The 22,839-nt window shown below is 34.3% G+C and overlaps 1 protein-coding gene across 1 annotated transcript in view; it reads left to right on the top strand.

Annotated features, from left to right (window-relative positions):
• Positions 1-928: 928 nt before the first annotated feature.
• The window catches only part of LOC101397693 (tubulin alpha chain-like), a gene marked incomplete at its 5' end in the record, with an annotated part of 44,451 nt that continues 22,540 nt past the window's right edge, over positions 929-22,839 (top strand). Inside the window, 2 exon segments of the mRNA XM_014792356.2 lie at positions 929-1,466; positions 1,469-1,527. Of these exon segments, the coding sequence (XP_014647842.2) occupies positions 929-1,466; positions 1,469-1,527 (597 nt within the window).

The following is a 22,839-nucleotide window of genomic DNA, read 5'->3' as shown; positions in this document are numbered from 1 at the left end:
GTAGCCCTCCAACAATGGCACTGGAGGTAGTCAGGAGGTTCCTGTGAGCTGAGTAACTCTAAGCAGGTCTCTGGCACAGCTAAAGATCCTGCAGTATAGGAAATTTCTAAAACTTCAGGAAAATAAAAGTGTAGAGCTCTTTGGGATCATTTTGCCCGATGGTCCTGAAAAGATCTTAGAGACTTATTTAAAACCTGTCTGAAGGTAATCCTGCTAAAGTTAATATGGGAAATTGGCATGATGTGGGGCACATTACTACAAACTCCATCCCTTCAGAGTACCCTGATAGTATCCACTGCCAGGATAACCGAACTCAAGCAGCAACAACAAGAACAACAGCAGCCACAGCCTTCCCTGCACTGCTCCACTTCAGGAAAGCCTGGGCTTTGCTTACACTGGCCTGCCTTGCAGTCCCTGGGAATCCCATCTGGGAAACAGCTGTTTTTCCTGGTCTGCTGCTCCACCTGGATCTCCATGGCCTCTCCATATCCCAGAAAATTTATAACCAAATCCTGGCAAGTAGCACCTGCAATTGACAAGGTTTCTGTTTCCTCCACCCCTCCCCTATGGGCCTCGTGTCAGGCAGGGGATCCCGCTGGTCTTTTGGGTCTTCTGCCCAGACCTCTCAGCTTTCAGAAATAAACAAGATTAGATGTTAGGTCAATGTTCCTTAGTCTCCAGGAAGGGCCAGAGGCCATATGCCAAGGGAAAACAAAGAGAATTGTACTTCTCGGGCCTTTGTAGATACCAGAGCACAGGTGACTGTGATCCCCACAATCCCTGGCATAAAGATGGGGGAAAAACAATAAATCTCTCTGGTTTTGGGTCTGAAACCACCACTACACAGACTTTTGTCCAAGCCTAAAAACAGGTGGGTCTCTTCGGTTCCCTACAACAAAATGTATTATTAGTGTTGATATGAACTACATACACCAACCTCATGTACCCCCACATCCACTTTTCCCTGTCCACCTATGCCCTGGTCACCTCAGTCAAGAAGGCCTACCACGAGAAGCTGTTCATGCCCAAGATCACCTGCTTTAGGCCAGCCAACTAGATGATCAAGTGTTATCCTTGCCATAGCAAGTACATGGCCTGCTGCATTTTGTACAGGGGGGACATTTTCCTGAAAGATGTCAACATGGCTATCAGCACCATCAAGACCAAGCACTCAATCCAGTTCATAGATTGGTGCCCAACTGGATTTAAGGTGTGCATCAACCACCAGCCCCCCACTGTTGTCCCTAGTGGAGACCTGGCCAACGTGCAACAGTCTATGTTCCTGCTGAGCAACTCCACCACTATTGCTGAGGCCTGGGCCCACCTGGACCATAAGTTCAATCTCATGTATGCAAAGCAAGCCTTTGTACACTGGCACGTAGTGGAAAGCATGGAGGAAAGGGAGTTCTCTGAGGCCCAGGAGGACTTGGCAGCTCTGGAGAAAGATTACAAAGAGGTGAGCATGGATTCTGTGAAGCAGAGGCCGAAGAAGGGGAAGAATACAGAATGGGAGAGTGTGGCTGGCAGGCATTCCTCTCTTTCACTCTCTCATGCCATCCCTCAGCATGGCTGGTTTCAAGTTGCTTACAATTCAAGTTTCTGTATTAAAAAAAGAAAAGGTCTATGTACACCTCTGCTAGCCTTTGCCCATAAGCATTTACAGGAATTGCTACAGTTAGGGCCATTATAGAGAAGCATGTGGAAGACTTTAAACCTACCCGCCTCATGGGCTAGAGCTAATAGCCTGGTCATTTGATTGGGTCACTGGCAAGCCTCGACCTGATATATAAAGCAAACCACCATGTAGGGAAAATACATTTGGATAAAAATCATTTCTGCTACTAAAAAGCTTTCTGTTACCCATGTGGAGGCTCACCAGAGAGGTCCCTACACTGAAAAAGAGAAATATAACCAGTAAGAAGACTATATTTGTCAACTAAATGTGGAGACTAAACTGTCCTCTTCCCCAGAGCAAGAAAATGTGCAACTAATAGCCTCCTAGATCCATGAGAAGATGGCCCATGGGAATTCAGAAACCATCCTAGACTGCGCCTATATGTATGGACTGTCATTGTCCTCAAAAAGTCCTGGGGCAACATGGAAAGACCTGTTTTGTCTGCCAGATTCTAGGCAAGGCTAAATACATTGCACAGGGACAGATTCCTGAGCCAATAGGCCAGGACGTTCTTGACAGGTAGTTTCATATTGGTCCTCTCATCCCATCCAGAGGGTCTCACTGGTTTATGACTACAGATGATACTTTTTCAGGTTTGGCCAAGCCATCTCTATATGTTCCACTGACTTAGGCCACCAAATCCAAGCCCCATGAGACATTTGTTTCCTCTTTAGGTTTCACGAGCACATTGTATTTGGTAACCACCCTGAATTTGAAGCCCAAGCTACACATCAGTGGGCCCAATCATGGGGCATATGATGGACGCTCCATGTTCCATATAACCCTCAAGCCACAGGAATGGTGGAACATTTTAATGGAAAATTAAAGAACAGGCCTAAGCCGGCTGATGGGAGGGGACAAGACAACCCCACTCTGGACTACACATCTCAAGTGAGGAATCTGTGGTCTCAATATAGTAATTCCCTAAAAGAGCATTTCTAAAAAGAGCATTTCCTAAAAGAGCATTTGTGCCATGTTTGACCAGATGGTCTGTCTTCTTCCTAAAATTATACATCCTTCTTTCAGTTTTTGATACTTCAGTCTCTTTGGGGTCCCTGCAAGGGCCTTCCATTGCCTTTGACAATTTTTTGAAGACACAGATAGACGAAAAATTAGATGGCTATTAAACAGCAATGGAAAAGAGATTATATAAATCCATTTTAAAATCTTCTAAAAATTTAGGATTTATGCTAATTCTTAAACATATTTATATAAAAATGTCTTTATGTAAAAATGCTTTTATTCCTGTTGCATATAACCCTTTTAGGAGAAGAAACTGGATAAAAATAAGAGATATTTTTAAAAATGTAGTTTTCACTACTAAACGGAACACACCAATAATAACAACAGCAACAGAAACCTAAAACCTAGCGTCTAAGGAGGTGTGGAGAAGGGGAGAAGACATAAATGATCTTTGATTTTTACAAGTGCTCTTAAAAGCTTTTGCCTCTTTTTGAAGAAAAACCCCCAGTACCATTTTCCAAGCTGCTGTGAGTGCTTCAGATTCATACTGCTGAGCCAATAATCACACTTGACAGTGCTAACTATGAGACAGCAGAGGATGGCCTCAGCTCCTGCACTTTCCACTCAAAACATCTTCACATGTCATCTACAGTCATGAAGCCAATAAACTGATATCATAGATAAATAAAACTGTTTGGAGCTGACTGTCTCAATCAGGTCATTTGAAACCAAGGACTAAGCTGAATTTTATGGAGTGGACAGGAAATCCTAGGGCAGAAGGCCAGGATGGGAGGCCATATTGAGAGCCCTGTTAACCTAACGGCCTGATTAATGTATGTCCTGTTAGGAGTGCCCTAACATTGCAAATTCTTTGTTTCCAAATGGAGAGATCACATGTGCCCTCTGGGATAGTACTTCTTATATGTGTACCCTATTATGACACTGCCTCAGACCTGGAAGGCATTCAGGTCAGCTTCAATTTACTGGCCAGAGTTCTGCTATGACTAAATTGATGCCTCAGGCCAGGGAAAAGAAATCACACAAAAAAACTTAAACAGGAAGCCTCCTGGCTTCCTAACATAGACCTTAATGGGCTACAGGACGTCTTTTCCTGGCTTGGTAACTGTTGGGACTCATAATTATATTCAATCCTCCAGGAAAGCCTGGTCATCTAATTTGGAGAGATCTTGATCATGGCCCTAGTCTACTGTAACTTCAGGTTAGTTACCCGGTTTTTGTCACAACCTCTCCAAGTCTAACCCATTTGGGTCCATGATGGGATAGTCTGTTTCTTGCTCAACTCTTGAAAAATCAAGGGGTAAAGTTGAGGAGTCTGCCTCCTAGTCAAAAGCATTTGTGTGATTTTTCAGACTGAACCACAGGTAATTGCAAAGGCTTTACCTGACAGGCCTCATTGGGGAGAGCTGTCCTCTTCACATAAGACTTAAGTACACAACCAGTGCATTACAGTCTTTAACAGGAGTTGCAATCAAGGACTCAGGCCCTCTGGCCAGTCATTATCTTATGCATATTCACATTCCTAACCCAGGTGCCTTCTTTCCTAGATGTCTTTATCTGAGGCCTTTGGCCAAAGTTCTCTTCAAGTACCTCTGCTGAAGCCTTCTTATGAGGGGAGGAGAGGAAAACATTGAAGGTACTTTTTCCCATCCTGACTAAGTACTCAGTACTTTCCACTCCTAGCCCTTCCCTTTCACTGTTCTCCTGACCCCAGAGTTCAGAAAACTGCTGGAGATTTTTGTTTGGGCACCTTCAACAGTGAGACGACCTCCATGTTTATGCTGATCTATTTGACACTCAACTGGTATGCTGCTCCACAGGGAAAAATGAAATGGAGGAGTTGGTGCTTTCTCTAGTTTTAGACTTTTGCTTATACCATTGCAGTAATCGATTAAAGGCTTTACTGTTACTTTCATTTTGGCTCATTGCTGTTTTAATCAGCTATTATGACACCCAGAAACTCAGCTCTCTCTCCTGGATCTGTTGAGCTCCTGACACTATGTATAGCAATAATAGCACAAAAACGGGAAAGGGGATCAAGTTATACAGGGATGATGTTTCTATCTTTCACTAGAATTAAGTTAGTCTAACTCTGAAGTAAATGCTGATAAATTAAGATGTATATGTACACCATAGTGCAACTACTAAAAAAATAAGTTTAAAAATATAGTGAAAAAATCATTAAAGGTACTAAAATATTACACTAGAAAATATTGTCTTAATGCAAATAAAAGCATTAAAGGAGGATGGGGGAAAAAAGAAATGAGACATATAGAAAACAAAAAGTAATACGGCAGACATATTTCCAAATATATCATATTAACATTAAATGTGAATGGATTAAATAATCCAGTCAAAAGGCAGAGATGGACATATTAGATGTCAAATAAGTTGCAACTATATGCTTTCTACAGGATATACAACTTAGATTCAATCATAAAGATAGATTGAAAATAAAAGGAAGGAAAAAGATATATCAGAAAAACAACAAAATTAAAAAGCTGGAGTGGTTATACTACTAACAGACAAAATAGGTTTTAAATCAAAAATATTTTTAGAGATGAAGATGGATCTTTTACATTGATAAAAGTATTAATTCATCAGAATAACAATTTTAACATATATACACCTAAGAAGAGTGTCCCAAAATACATGAAGCAAGAGTGATAGAACTGGAAGAAGTAATGTACAATTCATTAGTCATAGCAGCAGACTTCAATACCTGACATTTATTAATGGATAGAACCAACTAGTTTTTCTACAACTAGTAGATTAACAATGAAATAAATATTCAAACAATAGTATGCACCAGCTAGACCTAAGAGACATTTATTGAACACTCTATGCAACAACAGCGGAATATATATTCTCATTCACGCATGGAAAATTATCTTGCACTGAAAAAATTAGAGATGTAAACAGTATTTTCTCAACCATAATGGGGTGAAATTAGAAATCAACAACAAAAAGAAATTTGGGATCTTCATAAATATGCAGAAATTATAAAACACAATCTTTAATAACCAATAGGTGAAGAAGACATCTAAAGGGAGATCAGAAATTACATCGGGATGAATGAAAAAAAAAGAACACAATACACTAAATCTTATGAGATGCAGCTAAAGCAGAGCTTTAAGGGATATTTATTGCTGCAAACTCTTATATTAAAAGAAGAAATATTTTAAATCAATAATCTGACCTTTTACCTTAAGCAATTACATAAAGAAGAGCAAAGTAAATCCAAAGTAAGAAGAAGGAATAAAATATAAAGATTACTATGGAAATTAATGAAATAAGGAATAAAATACAATAGAGAACTCAACAAAACTGATAAACTTTTGCTAGGCTGACTACACACACAAAAAAGAAGATATCAATTACTAAAATCAGGAATGAAAGAGGACCATTACTAATCACCTTAAATAAATAAAAAAAATAAAGAAATACTATAAACTACTATATGACAACAAGTTAGATAACTTAGTTGAACTGAACAAATTTCTAGAAAGACAGAAACTACTGAAACTGACTAAAGAAGAAATAGACAATCTAAATAGACTTTTAACAAGTAAAGACAATGAATCAGTAATCAAAAACTCAGACCCAGATGGCTTTTCTGGTGAACTGGACTAAAATATTTAAAGAAAATTGAATAATAACTCTTCACAAACTCCTATAGAAAAGAAAAGAAGAGAATGCTACCCAATTTATTTTGTGAGATCCGTATTACCTGATTCTAAAACCAGACCAAGTCTTATAATGAGAAAAGAAATCTACAGACTAATAACTCTTATGAATATAGACATAAATATCCTCAAAAAAATACTAAATAATCAGATCTTGCAATATAAAAAAAAGGTTTACAAATCATGACCAAATAGGACATAGCCAACAAAAGCAAGGTTGGTTTGACATCTTGCTATCAATCAAGGTAACATGTCATATCAAATTTTTAAAAAGCAAAACAACAATGCACGATCATCTCGCTAGATGCAGAAAGTATATATGACAAAATCCAACACCTTCTCATGATAAAATAACTAAAAATGTCGGAATAGAAGGAAATTTAATCTACCATATAAAGAACATATATAAAAAGTATAGAGCTAACATCATATCTAATCGTTAAACATGAAATTCTTCCCTAAGATCAAAAACAAAACAAGGATTTCCAGTCTCACCATGTCTATTCAACATTGTGCTGGATGTTCTAGCCAGGGCAATGTGGCAAGGAAAAGAAATAAGAATCACCCAAATTGGAAGGGAGGAATTAAAATTATCTCTATTTGAAGATCACATGATCTAGGATATAGAAATTCCTAAGAAATGCATGTAAAAACTATTAGAACTAATAAACAAGTTCAGTAATTTTGCAGAACACATGAGCAATATAGAAAAATCAATTGTATTTGTATACAAAATTAAATTAAGAACACAATTCTATTTATAATAGCATCAAAACCTGAAATAATTTGAAATATATTTTACAAAGAAATGTAAAACTTGAAGGACCTAAATAAATGGAAAGACATCCCATGTTCATGGGTCCAGAAACTTAATATTGTTAAGATCATAATACTCCCCAAATTGATCTACAGGTTAAACATAATCTCTATCAAAGTCTCAGCTGGATGTCTTGCAGAAATTGACAACTGATTCTAACAATGATATGGACATGCAAGGAACAAATATTAACCAAAACAATCTAGCAAAAGAAGAACAAGATTGGGGGACTCACACTTCCTGATTTCAAAACTAACTACAAAGCTACAGTAATCAACACACTGTGGTACTGGAATAAGGATAGACTCATAGACCAATGGAATAGAACTGAGAGTCCAGAAATAAATTCTCACATTTATGTTTAATTGAATTTTGAAACTTATACCAAGACAAATCAATGAAGAAATGAAAGGCTTTTTAACAAATTGTCCTGGTTAAAGTGTATATCTACATACATAAGAGTGAAGTTGGACCCCTAACTGACAGCATATACAAAAATTAACTTAAAATGGATTAACTATCTAAATATAAGAGCTAAAAGCATAAAACAAAAATAAACAAGCAAAAACCTTTGAAGACTTAGGCGTAAATCTTCATGATCTCCTAGTAGGCAATGGTTTCTAAGATATAATACTAAGAACACAAGCAAGAAATGATAAACAGATAAATTGGGCTTTATGAAAAGTAAAGACTTCTGTGCTTCAAAGAACACAACCAAGAAAGTCAATAGACAATCCACGGAGTGGGAGGAAATATTTGAAAAACATATAGCTGATAAAAGATCTGTATCTAGAATATATAACACACTATTACAACTCAACAATAATAAGACTAGTATCTCAACTTTAAAAAGAATGAGCAAAGGTCTAAATAGATATTTATGTTCATCATTTCAATTAATTCCACAGTTTGTGGGCTGTAGATAATACACTAACCAGTAGATATTATCAAGCTGGCACAATAAATCATTGTGAACCTCAGTTACAACATCTGGTCCAACTTGTGAGATTTAATTCAACCAATTTCTCTTAAGTAACCTTGTAAAAAAGAAAATGTTTTAAGAGAGATACGTCACACACTTATGAATAAGATACATTTCTATTTCAGAAGGAGCTCATAGTCTGATACTTTTAACATGGGTAAATATAACAAACTTTGTTAATTCTTGCCTCTTTGAGAATTTGTGATAGTTGGATAGGAGCTGAGCTCAATTTCAGCTGCATGCTACACACAAATATATATTTGCTACAAACCTCACTATTATAAATATAAGTAAAATGAGAATGTCTATATATTCAAGGCAATAAAACATATTTGCATCTTCCTTTAAAATTTACTTACAGAAAAACAATGTAATTGCTATATAACTATAGACCAGGCAAGTTCTATATAGGCTGATGCCTTAAAAAAATTATCTCATTTAATAAGAATAATTTTTAAAGATGTTTTATTAACTTATTTGTAATAAGCCTCTAATAGCCTCTCCTCTTGAAAGATATTCATCAATTAAGATTTTTAGACTTTCTTTTATCAATGCTTTTTATCAAGTAGTAATTATTTCTACAATGTTGCTATAGTGTTATACCTTTGGTTACAGCATGGATACATATTTGTCATCTATACAAGCTAAACTGATTTGCAAGAAATTAGTGTGATTCACTTCTACTCTGAACATATTTCAGCATTAGTTGATTGTACAACATCAAAAATATGCCATTATATCTTCAAGTTTTTAAAAAAAAACCTCTATACAAGCAGTGTTTATGAAAATATACTCCACCACTTCCCATTATGAGAACCATGAAGACTTGTACAATTATATAACATCTTTGTGTTTTAGTTTCCTTATCTGTAAATTTGTGATAAATGTATGTCTACATTATAAAGTTGTTGTAAGGATATATCTGTCTATCTATCTTTATATAGAGATATAGACAGAGACAGAGACAAACAGACAGAGACTAAGAGTGAGTGCTTGGTACTTAGTAAACGGTAAGTGTAAGCTATTGGTATAAAGAAGTTATTAGTAACAAAGATAATTATGGATATTATTTATTACAAAAATACTGAAAAAAGTCACAGAAAAGTTAAATAACTTGCCTAGGGTCACAGATTTAGTAAGTGATAGAATCAGAATTTGAATCCAATCAAACTGAGTGTTGAATTTGAGCCTTAAATTATAAACAACACGGCCACCAGTAGTGCATAATGTCTCACTGTGTTTCATACAGAATATTTTTTTCCTTGTTTGCCAGTGTTTCAAAAGATAGTAGTTAAAAACAAGAACATTAGAGTCAGAACATTTTACGTTTAAGTTATGAGTCTACCTTTTACTCACTATATGTCCTAGAAAAAAAATTATATGACTAGTCAGTCAGTCACTTACTCAGCAAATGCACGTAAATTATATAAAGTATATACTACGTGTCAGGCATTATGGCAGACAGGATGATGCACTGCTCAGGTCCCCATGCAAGAAAGTCGTTGCTGCCCAGCTGCAAGAAGTGTGGTTAACTGACAGTCTCCCTCAATAACTCCTGCAGTCTCCACCTAAGCTCTCAAGCTAACACGCTCTTCTTGGGGTGGTGATTGCTAATGACACAGCAAGATGGTGGTACAAGAACCTCATCTTTTCCATGCAACTTGGGACTCCTTTGATGAGCAATCTTTGCTCTAGAGCTACACATTTGCCTGGCAGAGGCTTTTGTCTGATAATTTCCCCTACCCAGTCTTACTTCCTTCACTTTTCCTGCCACACGTATGACTCTCCAATAAACCTTTTATACTTCCAACTTCATTTCATTGTCTATTTTCCAGAGAAACGAACTTGCAACAGACATCGTACTAGGTATTGTGGAAATAAAATGTGTTCATTCTTCTCAATAAGATGGTCATCAGCCTTAGAGATATTACACATAGAAAAAAAGAATAAAGGTAAGAAAAATTGAGACCAAATTGTTAATTAAATATTTTTGCTGACCCCTTATAGCATTCCATTGTTAACTGTGCAAAGTCAATTGAGAAGCTTATATTTTTAAGCCAACATTTATTGAGTGTTTAGCATGTGTTAGGGACTGCTTTAAACATATTGCACAGGGCCGGCCCCATGGCTTAGTGGTCAAGTGCGCGCGTTCCGCTGCTGGCGGCCCGGGTTCGGATCCCGGGCATGCACCGACGCACCGCTTCTCTGGTCATGCTGAGGCTGCGTCCCACATACAGCAACTAGAAGGATCTAGAAGGATGTGCAGCTATGACATACAACTATCTACTGGGGCTTTGGGGGGAAAATAAATAAATAAATAAAATCTTTAAAAAAAAACATATTGCACAAATCAACTCATTTAATCTTATCTACATCCCTATGTGGAAAAGATTATTCCCATTTTATGAGTGAGCAAAAAGATACATAGGTTACATAAATTTACCAATGATATATTTTGTAAGAAAGCGAGGGAACAGTGTTTCAAACCCTGGTAGTTTGACTACAGGACTCATGCTCTTAGACTTTATGTACCACTGCCCCTTTATAGTAATTCCATTAAAAAAGAACAAGAAATAAGACTATTAGATGTTGTCTTCTGCTTCACTGCATGGAATATGAATAAATCATTTGTAGTTAAATTATCATTATTGTTATTTTTATAACATTTGATTTCTGTTCTGCCCTGGCTCCATTTTGATGTATTTGCCTAAAGCAATAACTTTCCATCTGATGTACTTAAGTTGTGTGGAATATTTTAATCTATCTTATAAAATATTACTTTCGTTTGAATTTTGGGGCTATATTACAAGTTGCACAGTATTTTCTAAAATTTGCTCATGGACATATGTTTCCTTTTTCCTTATTTTCTTAGGCTATAAAAAGCAATCCCCAATCAGAAGGAGAAGCATAGTACAATTTCTTCTGTCTGTGTTTTCCGGTTTCCTAATTAGGATATTTCCATTGGTGAGGATGTTTCACAACAAAATCTGTTCTTTTTCAATATTGCTATTATTTTAGTAGAAGAATTTAAGTGTAAATCTACGTAGCATAGAGATAGCATCACACTTTGATTTATTTCCTCCCTCTGAAGTGGCCACGGCAATCTGGCTGTGGAGTCTCTGATACCTTGTTTAATGAGGTAGGGAGAGAATGTGTAGTTGTAGGGAATCTGTGTTATTTCATTGTCTCTACCCCAGGGGTTAAAATTACGTAAACTTCTATCTTCTCAAATCATTATAAGAATTGGTTGATATATATTTAAATACAAACAAATATCTATTTGGGTGAATATTTGTGGCAAAATTAGATGGCCTTTTTCCTTCTGATTTCTTTCCTTTTCTTTTCCATTCTGTTGTCTTGAATATTTTTTTAAAACATTTTTAAAATCACCTTAATATATGAGATCTTAATAAATTTTATGGCAATTAAATATTTTGATATCAAAGAATTTTTGAATATGGATTCTAAAATAATAGAATCAAGGAATCCTTGCTTGAATGGAGGGGAATTCTTCTATGTAGGTGAAGTAGGCTACTATCTGTGGTTTAAGTGGAAGAACATCACAAGTTCCTCTGCTCCAAAATATTTTATCAGTCTGGCACAATGCCTAAAATAATGCAATAATAACATTTGTGTTATATAAAGTCTTAAGGATGTTTCATGATTATGTTATCTGGCATAACTCAATGGCTTATTATTAAAAAAGAAAAACAATAATAATAACAATAACAAAAGTTTTTCTTATCCATTTTCACACAAGGACAAGAATTTGACCTCAAGGGACTATTCTAAGAAGTTTTGAAGGTGCAAGGGAGTTTTAGAACAGCCGCTAGGAAGTAAAATGTCAGGATGACATGCTTGTAGCAGAAGGTAAATTGACCAAATATGAATAGCTCATCTCACTAGTTCAGCCTGTTCTTGGGTCTCTCTTTTGGATTGATTGTCATGTGTATTCTCTCTGCTTCTCTGTGAGGTAAGATTACAGAGGCTGGTGGTCTGGGCCCCTGTGTTACCGAGCTTTCATTTGTCCTGTCCACATGGAACTTAGTGACACGTTTCCTGGGTTACTCCCTGCATAAGCCATGGTTTAGATATAGAAAACACAATCAAGTCTCACTAGCTTGAGTAAAACAGTACTTATTAAAGGACAAAAAATGAGTTACAAAAACTTTGGAAGAGCTGAAGAAGCAGGTTTTATACAGAACTTCTAGAAAGAAATGAAGATCCACAATTCAAAACTAGCTTAGCAAAAGATTTGGTATTGCTGTTACCACCACTACTTATTTAAGATTTACACTGCCTCTGTTATAACAGGAAAACTGTTAAATCAGAAGTCAGATACAATCATTGCTCAACATCAACAAATATAGTGATCTAGCAAACACTATAGCCTCTGTCACTGTTGCCACAGAACAAAAATGCTTCTGCCACTATATTTTCAGAAAAGTCATTTAACTAATGAATTAGCTTAATTTCTCCTTTGAAGTCCTTAGTGGGCCATCTGCTTGGTCATATATGAAAAATTTACAATTAATGGGGGAATAGGAAGCCTAGTTTTTAATTTTCTGGGCTCTATTATACTAGAAGATAGGCAAAAGGAAAATTGGTTCCGTCTTGTGTGTGGCAACCTTCAGTCTTCACCAGAAGCTTTGTACCAACAATTCCACACATTTTGCCTCCCTGGATGCTGCCCCTTGCTCTGGAATACTGTAGTCTTTTCAAAGATTAGAACCAGTTAAACGGATAAGTAGTAGAGAAATTAACATCTACTCTCTTCCAGGCATGGGGCCAATCACATTGAACATAATTTCAACATAAAGTATTAATAAGTACTGGTGGGTTAATGCATGAAATTTCCTTTAGATGATCTCAAGTTTCCAGTCAGCATTTACTAAGCAATAGTTTTACCAAGAATTGGGTTTGTTTGTTATGTCCACCTGGATCTACTGCTAATAAGGAATATTATGTGTACTGCTCAGACAAAATTCTTAACTTTCTCTTGTTTTTGATAGGAGCATTTTTGTCTTTGAATTTGCTCTTTTTATTCTTCCTATTTGACTCACCTATTTGACTCATGTATACCTCTATCAGGTATACATGAACCACAGTTCAGCCATACTTCAATATTAATATATTTTCCTCATATAAATTTGGAATATTCCCTATGTGGTCATATTCTCTTCCATAACCAATGTAACTTCTCCAGATTGCACACAAGCAGACTCTCCTTAAAATCTCTTATTTTGTGATCTTTATCATAGTAAGACCATAATCTTTAGGGGATAGTACCCCAACATGTTTACTCTATCATTCATTTGCTCATTTCTCAATCAGTGCTCCTCATCCAATCTTTTACAATTGACACTTTTTCCCTCTCCCTCTTTATTTTTAGCAAACACCTGAAAAATGCACATCTTGATAATTATGAATATTTTCATTATAAAAATAATTATTAACCTGGGTTAATAAAAATAATTAATAACCCTGGGTTACTCTGTTAACTTCATATTTGTTTATCTAACTCCATATTTAACACTCCTCTTTGCTATCTTTTGGACATTTCAAATATAACATGTTCAAAACTGTGCTATGAATCCTCTAACTTAAGCCTATTTCTCCTATCATCTCCTTCATTTTGATTAATACCAATTTCATCCTCCCAGCTCATCAGGCCAACTTTTAAGTCATTATTGATTTCTATTTTTCTCTTACCCACCACATGTGATTCACTAGAAAATCCTGTTGGTTATTTCATAAAACTATACCCAGAATTTGATCACTTTCCTATCACCTCCCATTGCTACCATTCTGTCCCAAATCAACTTTATTTCTCACCTGGATTATTTTGATAGAATTGGTCTCCTTCCTTCATCCCTTGCCCCCTCTTCAGCCCTTTACACAGTAGTCAGACTGATCATTTTAAAAAATGTTAGATCATATCACTCATCTACTTAAAACTTTCCAGTAGGTTTTTTATTTCATTCAGTAAAAACTCGAACACTTATAATATCCTATGAGACTTACATGCTATGGCCCCCTATTACCTCTCTGACCTCATTTCTTACTCTCCTTCATATGACAGTCAGTTCCAGCAAGACACATTGGCATTTATTTTTGTTTCCTTGAGCATACCAGGCATGCTCCTGCCTTGGGCTATTTTCACTTGCTGCTCACTCTGCCTGGAATGTTCTTCCCCAAAATATCCATGTAATTTCTTCTTTGTCTCCAGAAAATTTACTCAAACATTAGCTATTCAATTATACCTTCTCTGTTCACCATATTTAAAACTTATCCCCCAACATACCCTATCCTCTTTTCTACTTTATTTTCCTTCACAGTGTTTATCACCATCTAACATAGTACTTGCTATACTTATTTATTTTATTGTCCATATATCCTAATTAAAAAGTAGTTTTCTTCCCCTTTAAATGTATCCTCAGGACTCAGAACAGTGTGAGTCATATGTTGATCAATCAATAAGTATTTCTTTCTTTTTTTTTTTTTGTGAGCAAGACCAGCCTTGAGCTAACATCCATTGTCAATCTCCCTCTTTTTGCTGAAGAAGATCAGCCCTGGGCTAACATCTGTGCCCATCTTCCTCTACTTTATATGGGACGCCACCACAGCATGGCTTGCGTCTGGTGCGCAGCCGGGATACGAACTGCGAACCCTGGGCTGCCGCAGCAGAGCACGCGCACTTAACCGCTATGCCACCGGCCGGCCCCAATAAGTATTTCTTGAATGAACATAGAACACCAAGTAAATGTTTTACTAAGTGTCTATGTCCGAATCGATAATATTCTCCCTTTTATGAAAATTCAATGCAGCACATTATCCAAATTTACATTTTACTATATGGATCCAATGTAGGACAGTGATTAATAAAATGTTAGGCAATCATTACATTTTTTGGTTACTAGAATTTTGAATGAGCAAAACTCATGGGATAAACAAAAGAAAAATCATTTTTTTTTTAATTTTCATTGTTTATTTTAAATACATTCTCAGATGTCAGATTTCCCTAACCTTGGATGCCAACTTGGCAGTTCCCATAGTATTTCTATTCATTACTAAGTAATTAAAAAATCTGTCAGTTGGTTTAAGCCACAATCACAGTCTCAGTTCAATAATTAGAATGTCCAGTCTAAGATGTTAATCAAAATTCTGAATTTAACTTTAAATCTTCTTCCTTCAGAACAGGTATACCTCCTAGTGAAAAAGTGCTGGAGGGATAAGGGAACAGAGGAATTAAGATAAAACCATTCTTACTTAGACTGGCATCACTGAAAACTGTCTTCATGCTCTTTGGACTAGAGAAGAAAAACTGCCTCTTTTGCTTCTCAGCCATTTCGTGGGACCTTTAGAGAGTCTCTGGTATGACCCTCTCTTGTGAAATCCCTTTTACTCAGGTGGATGCATTTCCATACTGAATGGCAAATGTATGATGCTTTTTTCAGGCCATTGACATTTACCTCCAGTTCTTCCTGCTGAGTTTTCCTCTCCTCCACTAGGCTATTATATCATTGATGGCCCTGGCAGGAAACCAATTGCTCATTCAAATTGAGTAATTGTAGGAGCACTTAAAAATGGATAATTTGCAAAGTTGTCCAGAGTGTTTGGAAGAGAAATAAGGTATAGTACAATAACCTAGGGCCAGCAACAGTGTGGATCCTAAGCCTAGAGAGAAACAGGAATAGTTACCAGAATCCAGAGAAAGAGAGCAAGAGTGAGAGTGAGAGAGAGAGAGAGAGAGCTGTAAAAGAACTTGAAAAAGCTTTTATGAGAAGGACTTGACCAAATGAGGCAACATGGCAAGGAGGGAAGCAGGGGAATAATCACCCCCAATTTATTCTTCTTCCACCTTCCAGTCTCCCATTACTGCCCTTCATTAAACATACCCAACCTAAAGCTGAGCAAAATAAAACTTGGCGGTGCAGTCCATTTAAGCAATACTCTCAGGATATAGGGAGGGTAAAGAATGTATCTAAAGAAATAAAGGAGTAATGTTTAGCACAATACTCCTATTCGAAAATAATTAAGATTAATTCCCATTAGCGTTCGTGCTTGCTCACTGTTCGTCTCTCTCTCTATTGATTTTCTAGTCTAAAACATACACACTCTTTCCACCAACAAAATCTTTCGTATGGATTTATCGCAATATATCAGCACACTCATGGCTATGCCACCAACCAGCTAGTTAGCCTATCTCTTATAACTTACATTTCTGAGAAAGGAGTTGCATCCCTGTCCGTAGTATCCTCCAACATCAAAGCTATCCAAAAGTCCCATTGGAGCCTTCTCTCACTAGGCTTCAGATGAAGAGTCAGGCACCCCAATATACCTCTTCCATTTATAAAAGGAGGACTATGAAATGAAAAATACAACTTTCTTCAAAGACATCTTCATTACAAATCAATTCCATCTTCCAACTTTAACTCCACTTATTATCTTCCTGGAATTCCTGGAATGGCATGTTGTGACTCAGGGAATAGGGAAGACCCAAAGAGAGGGAGATGGGGAATGGCCAGTCTGTGGAGCAGTCAGAACGCATATAACATTTATGGATTAAGTTCACTGTCTTATATGGGCACGGTTTGTGGCGCCCCAAAACAATTACAATAGTAACATCAAAGATCACTAATCACAGATCACCATAACAAATATAATAATAATGAAAAAGTTTGAAATATTGCAAGAATTACCAAAATGTGACACAGAGACACAAAGTGAGCAAATGCTGTTGAAAAAATGACACTGATAAACTTGACGCCGGGTTGCCACAAAACTTCAATTTGTGAAAAATGCAGTATCTGCGAAGCACAATCAAGTGAGGTGCAATAAAATGAGGTGTGCCTGTAGTACTCTTGGAAATTATAAACCATCACTTCAGCCTGCACTTGTTCTTTAAAGATACCTTAAACTTTCACCTATTTGCATGTTTCCTGTGTCTGTGGTCACATTCTCCTCTTTCTGTTGCTCTGCTCAAGACAAAAACTGGCATAAGTCTTGTCTTTAATACTAGGGGCTTACCCAAAATAAGTCAGAGGGAGAAAATCAAATACCGTATGATCTCACTCATAAGTAGAAGATAAAAACAACAAAAAACAAACACATAGAGACAGAGATTGGATTGGTGGTTACTAGAGGGGAAGGGGGGAGCAAGGAGGGTGAAAGGGATGATTAGGCACATGTGTGTGGTAATGGATTGTAATTAGTCTTTGGGTGATGAACATGATGTAATCTATGCAGAAATAGAAATATAATGATATACACCTGAAATTTATATAATGTTATAAACCGATGTTACCGCAATAAAAAAAATATGAGGGACTTACCAACTTTGAATCTAATTAATACGTTCCTTTGTAATCTCAGCTTTCTGACGTGCTTAAAATAATTGTGATACTGTAGATTAACCAATATTTTCTATTTTTTAGGGTGGGGGTTGATATTCTCTTGAATTTTTACACCTTCTGAAGAAGTGTAACAACGTCTTAATCAACTTTCATCGGGTTTTATCTATTATTATTTTCAATAACCACTGTTTGGTTTTCTCATCATCTTTAGTCTATTTTCTATTCCATTAATTTTTACACTTATCTTTCTGATTTTCTTTTTTTTTTACTTCCTTCATGTTAATTAGCTATACTTCTTTTCTAATAGTAAGTTGGGTGGTTAGCCATTCAATTTGTATTATATTGTTTCTTTTCTTATATAAGTATTTACAACTTATAATTGCATCCCCAAATTTTGATATGCAGTATTTTCCTTCATTGTTTACGTTTTATTACTTTTCACTTTGAATCTTTGTAACAAGTTTTGCTTAGTAGTGCTTTGTTAATTAAAGTTTTTTAGCTTTATTTTCCTTATTAGTCATAATGTTAACCTGTAGTCTGAGATTAATCTTTGTATGATAGATACATAATTATTAAACTGTGTTTAGTTATGCTTTATGACTTGAACCATTCTCAATTTTAGTAAATATTTTATGCTTGCCTAAAAGACTGTGCACACTTGAGTCATTGTGTTCAGGGTTCTATATATATCCTTTAGATCAAATTATTTTCATAGAAATCTTATATATATATATATTTTTTTTTTCCCTGGAGTGAGCTATGAATTATTGAGAAAGATGGATTAAAATCTTCCACTATAATAGTGGATTTGTTCATATTTTTTCTTAAATTTTGTCAATGTTTATTTTACATATATGATGCTATTGCTCTTTGCAATTCCCTTTAATTTTTAAAAAATTTTTTTTATTACCTTGTAGTGATTCTCATTATCCCAAATAAACTTCTAGGTTTAACACTACTTTTCTGATTTTTCCGTTTTTTGTACACAAGTTATTACTTTTTATACATTCTTCAGCACTATGTTGTTTTAAGTCACAATATATCTTGGAGATAATTCTTCTTCAGTACATAGTGTCTTTGTTTAAAAAATCTGCATAAATCCATCATTTTATGGATGTACCACAATTTATTTAGCTGAATGCTATTGATAGACATCTAGATTATTTTAATTTTTTTGTTCTTAGAGACCATGCTACAATTAATTATCTTCAGCCTATAGTAGTTCAAAAAATTGCAAATACAAATATATGAGAAATTCCTAGGATTCAGTCAAAATTGTCTTCTATAGCCTTTGTGATTAGTCTGATTTTACAAATATTCACAATATATGGAGCATAAACTTTTGATGTTATTCAAAATCCATCCATAAAATATTAGAAAATATTAAGGTTTTACACTTACTCCTTTAAGTGTGTTTTGATAAATAGTATCTTACAAGAATTTAAAAATTATACTCATATATAATTGTAAAAGTTTGCTTGTAATAACCTTTATATTTTTAAATACTGCAGGATAGTAGAGATGTTGCTTTTATTTCTCATATGTATAAAATTTTATTTTAAATCATTTATTATAAAGTTATATCAAGTTTAATAGTCTTCAAAAATCAGTTTCTTGTTTTTCTTCTCTGATATGATTATTTTCTATCTGTTTCCTTTATTTTTTTTTCTTTACCTAAATATTAGTGAAGGGTATATTTTGTTAAAATTCCAAAGATGTGAGGATTATCTTGAAAATTGTTTTCTAACTTGATTTAATTGCTCTCAGAGAATTTATTATGTATAATTTCATATACTGATATATATTGGCACATCCATCACATGGACAAGTTCTGTAAATGTTCCCTATGTAAGGGAAATATTTATATTTTGTATTGGTCAAGTGGAATATTGTAAATACAGTCATTAGATCAAATTGTTGGTCAACTTTACATGTCTTTATTGACTTAATGTCTTCCGGTTCAATTCACTTTAAAGAAATGTATAAAACTTTCACATCATGATTGTGTATCTTTCTATTTCTGTCTATATTTTTGTTAGTTTTTGCTTTATATGTTTCAAGGCTACATATTAAGATGAAAGCAAATTGGGAATGTTTACCTCTTCCTGGTGAACAAAAAATCTTACCGTTTGGAATTGCCATTCTTTATCTCTAGCAATGCTTTTTTCTAAGGTGAATTTTGTATGATAATAATATTACTACACCTGCTGCCATTCAGTTGGTGTTAGTTTGGAATTTTTTTCCCAATGATTTATTTTACCTTTTCTTTATGACAAAGATATGTTTCTTGTAATCAATATATAGATTTATTTTTTTAATTTTTAAATTCTATCACAATATTTTTTCTTTTCATGGAAGTGTTTAGTCCATTAAATGTATTGCATTAAAAATGTTTTAAATCTACCATGTTATTTTGTGCTTTCCCTTTATTCCCTTCACACTATGTACCTTTTCTTTCCTGTTTACTTCCTTTGTTTGTAGAGATAAAGTATTTTTGATTATTCCATTTTATCTTTGTTAGTATAATATGTGGATAGATGATAGATAAGAGATATGCCATACATGTTAGTATATATACATGTAATTCCTCACATCCTAATAAGGTTATGCTAGAAATCATGATGTGTATCCTTGTCATGGAAAATTCAAATTAAATGTAATTTTTACCCTCTTGATACTGTTTTCATTAATTTAAATTATTTATATATACATATTTTAAATCCAGCATATGTTATTGTTGTTTTAAAAAGTCAAAATTTATTTGGACCCATGATCATGTTTACATTTTCTATTTATTTAATTCCTTTGTGTATCTTCAAACTTTTACAATTGATATATTTCTTTCTGTCGAAAATCCTTCATTAGTTCTTTTTAGTATAGGCTAGCCAAAGGTAAATTCTGTTAAGTTTTGTTTGTCTGAAAATATGTTTAATCGTTGTGTTTGAAAATTATATACATCGGAATGTGTTTTTCTGAAAATGTGTTATATCCTTAAAAGATATTCTTACTAGGTATGGCATTTTAGATTAGCGATAATTTTCTTTGACCTCATTGAATACATTACTCATTCTGTTGACTTCTGGTTTTCATATATACTGTTGAGAAGTTTCCTCTCAGTCCAAATTATTACTCTTTTGGATGTTTATTTGTTTTCCACTGATTGATGTGTTTAGGATTTTCTGAGGTTTTTGTATATCGCACTTTTACTTTGATGTGTTGGAGTGTTTATTTTTATTCATCATCCTCAGGATGCATTGAGCTTCTTGAATATGTGGATTTATGCTTGCAATCAGTTTTGAAAAATTCCCAGTAATCATTTTCTCTGAGATATTCAAAATCTGAGACTATTCAAAAGTCATGAAATATTTTCTCTGACTTATCTATTTTCTTCTTCTGGAAATCCAAATTAGCATATTCACTATTCACTATAACTATCTTTTTTCATACCCTCTCTAATTTTCCTTTTTTATATATATATCTTGTTGTTTTATTTTGTGCAATCTTTCTTTGACTTTACTTCCAGTTTACTAATTTTCTCTTCAGTTCTGACTAACTTGCTGCTAATAATGATATCTCTTTAGTTAATAATATAAATTATAGTTTTTCAGATTATTCTTTTGCAGATATGCTCTTTATACTTTTTTTTTTTTTTTTTTTTTTTAGTTCTTATTTTTAAGTTCAGCTTTTATCTCCATCAAAAAGTAATCAAGGTTGTTTTGTGGTCTTATTTAGTAAAATCTTATTATCTTTAATTAATATCTTACTTAATGAAATCTAAACAGAAACAATATTTCTACCCTGCTTCTGGTGTTTGGAATGATTAACTATAAACTGCTTTGATTTTACTTCTTATGATTATCGTATTTTCTTATATCTTATCTTACTCTATTATTTTAGGTTCACCTTTTATATTGACCCTACGTTAGACAAAAACAATATTCTTTTATATAGGAAACATTGCATTAGATTTATTATGTTTATTATTTTCTTTGTTCATTATTTCTTTATACAACCCAAATCTGAACATTTGATATTTTTCTTTCCTCCTTGAGTAACACTTCAGAACATAGATCAACAAGCCTTTTCTCAAAAGGCCAGAAATAAATATTTTAGACTTTGCAGCCATACAGTCTCTGTTGCAACTATTCAGCTCTGTCTATATCATCAAAAGCAGCCACAGATGACATAAAAAAAAAAATAGGTGTTGCTGTGATGCAATATAAATTTATTCACAAAATAAACAGCTGGCCTGTGGACCACAGTTTGCCAATATCTGCTTTACAATTTCCTTTAGCAATGATCTGTTTGTGGTAATTTGTATAAATTTTCATTTGTCTAAAAATATGGGTTTTTCTTTCCTTGTTCATTCTTATTTTTAACAGATTTGTTGTGGTATTATTAATATACAATAAAATTTACCACATTTAGGTATACAATTAAATTTGTCAAAAATCCAGAAATATAAAAATTAAAACCACCAAATCAATAAATAGTGTTCAGTAAGAGTTTATTGTGGATATAAGAATAGTTCACAAACTAAGAGCTTTCAAAATAAATTTTATTTATTTTCAAAAATAAAAACTAATATGAAATTCAGTGGCATGAAGTTACACAATGGCTTATAAAGTAAAAATGAGGAAGGTGTTACCCTTTACAATGATTGGTTATTATAATAGAGCCTTCCAGATAGCAGGGGATTGGTTAAAATTGATTATCTCATACTATTTTTAGGAGGATGACTTAGGTTTCTTTTATGATTGTCAGAGGCATTTACAAGAAATAGGCTAAGTCAAGTTTCACATACATTCATGAAATAAGCTAAAATTAGTTTTGCTTATGTGGCTTAAATAGTTTTGTCTACTCAGGTAATTCTCAAGTTTCGTATTTAATTTTAACAATTTCAATGATTTTTATTAAATTTACAAGGTTGTGCAACCATTTGTACATAGTTTTACAAATATTCCACGCTGCAAAATAATCCCTCATGCCTACTTGCAATCAATCCCTGTCCCTACCTCCAGTCTTAGGAAACCACTAATATACTTTCTATCACAACAAATTTGCCTTTTCTGAACATTTAATGTAATCAATTTATATGATATGTCTTTTCTTTCTGGAGTTTTTCACTTTGCATAATGATTTTGAGGTTCATACATGTTGTAGAATGTACCAATATTTAATTCCTTTTATTGCTGAATAATATTCCATTTTATGGATGTACTATATTTTGTTTATCCACTCATCAGCTGATGGGTATTTGGGTTGTTTACACCTTGCACCTATTATGAAGAAAACTATTATGAACTTTTCTGTACAAATTTTTTGTGGACATAGATTTTTAA

This window comes from Ceratotherium simum, chromosome X (genome assembly GCF_057802395.1).
Source record: "Ceratotherium simum simum isolate JZ-2026a chromosome X, ASM5780239v1, whole genome shotgun sequence".
Lineage (NCBI taxonomy): Eukaryota > Metazoa > Chordata > Mammalia > Perissodactyla > Rhinocerotidae > Ceratotherium > Ceratotherium simum.
Note: the sequence above shows the minus strand (reverse complement) of the source record. Positions and strands in the feature narration are given on the sequence as shown.